This window comes from Humulus lupulus, chromosome X (assembly GCF_963169125.1).
Source record: "Humulus lupulus chromosome X, drHumLupu1.1, whole genome shotgun sequence".
Classification (NCBI taxonomy): domain Eukaryota; kingdom Viridiplantae; phylum Streptophyta; class Magnoliopsida; order Rosales; family Cannabaceae; genus Humulus; species Humulus lupulus.
This window is the reverse complement of record NC_084802.1, coordinates 64,880,177-64,886,288: the sequence shown is the minus strand read 5'-3', so window position 1 is coordinate 64,886,288 and position 6,112 is coordinate 64,880,177. Positions and strand designations below refer to the sequence as shown.

Below are 6,112 nucleotides of genomic sequence, written 5' to 3'. Positions count from 1 at the left end.
CTCAAAAATATCATATTTTAATTTGTTTAATTATTTATTTTATTTTATTTAAGTTTAAGTATTTACAAACTACCGTTAAATATAAGAATATTCCGTTAAAGTTAACATTAAAAAATAAAAAATTATTAAAACAAAAAATTTCCGTTATCTACACACTTATTATATAAAACAGATATTTGCATAGATTTTTTGTAATGCTATGTTTGTATAATTCACCTTAAATTATATATATACATGCACACATGTATTAGATTACCACATAAAATTTTCTCATAAATAAATTACTTTAATTATTTTTTAATCTACTAATATTTTTTCTAATTCTTATATAAAAAATATGATAAACTATTTACACTATCACAATTTCATTTTCTCTCTCTTTTATCTTATGTAATTATAGCACATAAATAATTATACAATAAATATAAAATATTATTATATGGTCTTAATTTTATTTATTATCTTGAACTAATTGATGTGTAGATTGTCTATATTTTTTTTTCCAAACGAATTCAACACCCCCCACAACATATAATTTTGTACATGTCTCTTCAAAAATTGTGAACATGATTTTTTTAAAAAAAAAATAAGTCATACAATATATATGTCTTTTTGTTACACTACATATTATATTTACAAATTTAAATGATATAAAATATAAAATGCAAAAATTAAATATATAGATATAAATATATATCACCCATATAAGAAAAAAATAAAATTATTAATTTTAATATTGATATAAATTTGATAAACTCAAAAATTACAATTAATTAGGCAAGATTTTATTCATCAATCACTCATAAAAAAACTAATTGTTGGATAAATCAAATTGAATGAAAAAATACATTATTTATAGCATACAACTATAACACCCACAATAGTTTGTAAACCATATGAGATTTTGATATAAAAAATCATTACTTAACATACACAAATAAAACTCAAATTCACATAAATTCTTATAAAATAGATAAAATAGCTCTAAAAATTTATAAAATGCTACATCACCTCTATAAATATTTCCTATATATATATAGATAGATAAAAGATAGACATAATTTCCATATAAACTCAATATCACCATTACATATAATATTTTTTATATGTCTCTTAAAAAATTGTGAAAATTATTTTTTTAAAACAAATAAGGCATATAATATATATGTCGTTTTGTTACACTATATACTATATTTACAAATTTAACTGATATAAAAATATATATTACAAAAAGTAAATGTATAGATATAAATATAAAACAATATTAATTTTTATATTTATATAAATTTGATAAACTAAAAAATTATAACTAACCGGGGAGAATTTTATTAATCAATCATCTATTAGAAAATATTAATAGTTGAATAAATCAAATTAAATGAAAAAAAATATATTTTATTTATTGCCTACAACATCCATAATGATTTGTAAACCATGTGATATTTATTTTTTTTTAAAAAAAATTATTACTTAACATATATAAATAAAACTCAAATCTAGCTAAATTCTGATAAAATAGAAAAAATATTTCTAGAAAATTATAAGATGTTACATCAAATCTCCGAAGCTTTCTTATAAAAATATATATTACAAAAAGTAAATGTATAAATATAAATATAAAACTTCTAATTTTAATATTAATATAAATTTGATAAACTAAAAATTTATAACTAAATGGGGAGAATTTTATTAATCAATCACCTATAAAAAAATATTAATAATTGGAGAAATCAAATTAAATGAATAAATATTTTAATTTTAACTTCCAACTATAATATCATAATAGTTTGTTAATAATGTAACATTTAAAAAAAAAAAAATTACTTAACATATATAAATAAAACTGAAATTCTACCAAATTTTAATAAAATAGAAAAAATAGTTAAAAAAAATGAAAGGATATGACAACACCTTGAATTACTAAGAAGCCATTATCATAATCATTGAATAATATAACGAGGAATACGAAATTACAAACTTGTCCCTTTCTTTTTTAATTGCATTTATTGTATATTTAAAGGGAATAAAACACTGACTAATGGCAGCCCCTCGTGGGTGGGTTTCTTCTATACGACAAACCACGTAAGCAATCAACAATTTCTTAACGAATCTATCAGGAAGATATATTTAGGCTTAGCAGTAACTTTTTAATATCAAATCAAACAAAACGACAATACGATTAAAATTAACGTCGTCAAAAAGAAAATTATTATTATTATTAGAGATATTTATGGTATAAATACGCAATATTTTATATTTGTTATAGTTAAACATTTAATTTTGTTATTTTTACAGTAAAAATAATCAGTGTTTAATATATATTAAAAATAAATATTTAATTATTTTTTTTAGTAAAAATACTTAAAATTTTTAAAATATATATTTTTTAATAGTTGTTAAGTGTTGACCCACTAAATATGTATTATTTTGTAATTTATCTATTTTTATTATCAAAATATGTATTTTTTTAAATTTATATTAATTTAAAATATCTTTTAATTTATTTTTCTAATTTAAATACCGATTACAGAATAACAAATGCCTACTTAGTTAATATGATTAACAGTTTCAATACACGAAGTACTGCAAAAAAATAATATTTTAGTAACTTTAAGTATTTTTGTGGCAAAAAAAAAATTAAGAATTTATCTTTAATCTATATTAAATATTGAATATTTTTACCGTACAAATTAAAGATAAAATTAAGTACTTAACTGTTAAACATTAGTAATATAAATATATATATGCCGCAAATACCTTTTATTATTATTATTATTATGGGAAAATTAAATTACCTGGTAGTAAACCAGGAAGACATAAAATTTGAAAAAAAAATTCACAGCCGTTACGAAGGGGAAGGGAAGGAATGATTTTGCTGAGAAAATGGGAAGAAGATTTCTAAAGATAGAGAGTAGAAGAAGTAAGGGTGGGGCCCACTTACAAAGTGGCGTACTAGCTGGCAAACTTGTCTGACAGTCTGGTTTTTCCCAAAGACAACTACAACAACAACGCCCTGTTTTTCCTCTAAAACCACAATCTCTACCACCTTTTTAACTCCTCTCTCAAACCAAAAATCACAACTCTCTCTCTCTCTTATTATTCTCTGCCAAAAACAGACGATATACCATGACTGAGGAAGCGCAGAAGCCAGCAGCTGAGGCAGGAGGACCTTCCGCCGAGGTCGTAACTGTGGTTTCCGATGTTCCTCAAGCGGAGAAACCCGTGACTCAGACTGAAGCTCCGCCGGCACCTGTGCCTGAGCCCGAGGAACCCGAGAAGCCTGCCACGACCGATGAGGTTGTTGACGCTGAGAAACCCAAAACGGCTGAGGAGGAGAAAAAGATTGCTCAATCGGTTTCGTTCAAGGAAGAAAGCTATGTCGTCGGCGAGCTTCCGGAGTCGCAGAAGAAGGTCCTTGACGAATTCAAACAGCTCGTTCAAGAAGCTCTTAACAAGCACGAATTCACTGCTCCTCCACCTCCACCTCCACCGCCGGTTCCCAAGGAGGAAGAGAAAAAGGACGAGGAAGAGCCAAAAACAGAGGAAAAGACTGAAGAAAAAACTGTTGAAGAGCCTCCGAAGGCCGAGTCGTTGGCCGAGCCTCTGAAGGAGCCAGAGAAAGAGAAGGCTCCAGAACCAGCGGAGAGTGTTGTCGTCGTGACTGAGGTGGTGGAGAAGGTGGCTGCTGTGGACGAGGATGGTGCTAAGACGGTGGAAGCAATCGAAGAATCCGTCGTATCCGTCACCGCTGCTCCAGCCGACGAGGCAACCTCATCAGCGAAAGCTGAGGCCGAAGAGCCGAAGAAGGAAGAAGAAGTGGCTGCCCCACCTCCCCCACCAGAGGAGGTTTCCATCTGGGGAATTCCCCTTCTCGCCGATGAGAGGAGTGACGTGATCCTCTTGAAGTTCCTGAGGGCGAGAGATTACAAGGTTAAGGACGCCATGACCATGCTGAAGAACACCGTCAAGTGGCGCAAGGAGTATGGAATCGATAATCTTATTGAAGAAGACCTCGGGTGTGATTGGGATAAGGTTGTTTTCACTCATGGAGTGGATAAGGAAGGCCACCCTGTTTGCTACAATGTTTTCGGTGAGTTCCAGAAGAAGGAGTTGTATCAGAACACGTTCTCCGATGAAGAGAAGCGGACCAAGTTCATCAAGTGGAGGATTCAGTTCTTGGAGAAGAGCATCAGGAAATTAGATTTCAACCCCACTGGTCTCTCCACCATCGTTCAGGTCAACGATCTCAAGAATTCTCCTGGATTCTTTCTCAACAAAGAGCTTGTCACCGGCCAGGCAATTCAGCTGCTTCAGGACAATTATCCTGAGTTCGTAGCCAAACAGGTACAATCCTTAACATGTATATATAATCAGGTGTATGTATCTATATATTATATTTTGTGAAGGTGTGTGTTCTAATCCTCAATTGGTTTTGTGAAGGTGTTCATCAACGTTCCATGGTGGTACTTGGCCTTCAGTAGGGTTATCAGTACTTTCCTCACTCAGAGGACTAAGAGCAAGTTTGTGTACGCTGGTCCATCAAAGTCTGCCGACACCCTTTTCAAGTAAGTGAAAATTCAATTGTTATTCACTCTCTTTTGTTTTTTAATTTCTTTTTCATTGATCAGGCAACAAAAAAAAAAAAAAAAGAAGAAGAGTTGTATTTGAATCCTTATAGTCTATATTTTCTGTAATTGAGTAGATATATATCTATATATATATACATATATATGATATTGACCTTGTTTCATATTTATTCATAGATACATAGCTCCTGAACAAGTTCCAGTTCAACAAGGTGGGTTGAGCCAAGATGGTGAGCAGGAATTCACCTCATCTGACTCTGTCACAGAAGTCACCATAAAACCATCAACCAAACACACCGTTGAAATTCCAGCCTCTGAGGTATAAATTAAATTTACAGCTATAAAAGAAGCAATAGCTTCAGCTAATGAATTTGTAAACCAATATTTGTTTTTATTAGTGATCTGATTGAAAATTGTTGTGTTCATTCAGACCAGTGTCCTGGTTTGGGAACTCAGAGTTTTGGGTTGGGATGTGAACTATGGTGCTGAATTCGTGCCAAGTACGGAGGGTCACTACACTGTAATCGTACAAAAGGCAAGGAAAGTTAATTCCACGGAAGAACCACTGATTTCCAATAGCTTCAAAGTAGGTGAATCAGGCAAGATTGTTCTCACCATTGATAACCAAAGTTCCAAGAAGAAGAAGCTCTTATACAGGTCTACGACCAAAACCTGTTCTGAATAATAAGCCAATATGGTACAAATTAAAAATTACACTGCCGAAATATTCCAAGATTTGGTAGAAGAGGCAGGGTTCTTTGTTATTTGAAGAAAAAGACACAGGGTTTAATTTGTTTTTTGTTTGTTTGTTTGTTTTTTTTTATTTGGTTGATATTTAATTTTGTCCATGATTTAAAGAAGTTCGGGGGATTGTATTAAATTTGTTCTTGTCTTATCATTATTATTATTTTTTGTGTTTTGGTTTGAAATCATTTAGTGGTGAAAAACGAAGTCTTTGGGATGAGTAAGAAGGCAGCAACGTTTGTTGTGGGTGTATATGTTTTTGTTTTGGGGGAGAAGGCACGTGTTTGAACTTTGGACATAAATACTTTTGCCACTATTTCAGATACTCTTTTGTCTGTAAAGGTTGTGTAAATTTTATGTTTATTATTATTACCTGGCAAATGCTTTATTGTATTATTATTGTATTTTTCTTGTATTTTAATTCTATATTCGATTTTATACGTCAAACTGTCCACCGAGGAAAGTACGGTTTCATTGAATAATATGGGCATGTGATGGTATGCAGAGGAATACGAGGTAAAACAGATTCTTTCTTATATTTGATTTGGTCCCCCTTTTTTTTTTTTTTTTTAATGAAACTCATATATGCTACTCTATTTTTGTTTTTTAAAATTTCGTAACTATACTTGATAACTTTTACAATAAGCCTCCATTTTTAAGTAATGTTGGGGTGTAGGCGGATTGGTTTGGAACATTTTTGCAAACCAACAAATTCACTCAAGAATATTATTTGGTTGAAGGTAATGGAAAGAAAAAAATTAGAATTAAAAAAATAAAATAAA

At 30.4% G+C, this 6,112-nt stretch overlaps 1 protein-coding gene across 1 annotated transcript; it reads left to right on the top strand.

Annotated features, from left to right (window-relative positions):
• Positions 1 to 2,976: 2,976 nt before the first annotated feature.
• LOC133804203 (patellin-3-like) lies at positions 2,977 to 5,770 on the top strand. Its single transcript, XM_062242364.1, has 4 exons — positions 2,977 to 4,344; positions 4,441 to 4,565; positions 4,764 to 4,905; positions 5,017 to 5,770. The coding sequence occupies exons 1-4, from the start codon at positions 3,127 to 3,129 to the stop codon at positions 5,269 to 5,271; spliced, it is 1,740 nt and encodes a 579-aa protein (XP_062098348.1). The 5' UTR covers positions 2,977 to 3,126; the 3' UTR covers positions 5,272 to 5,770.
• Positions 5,771 to 6,112: the final 342 nt, after the last annotated feature.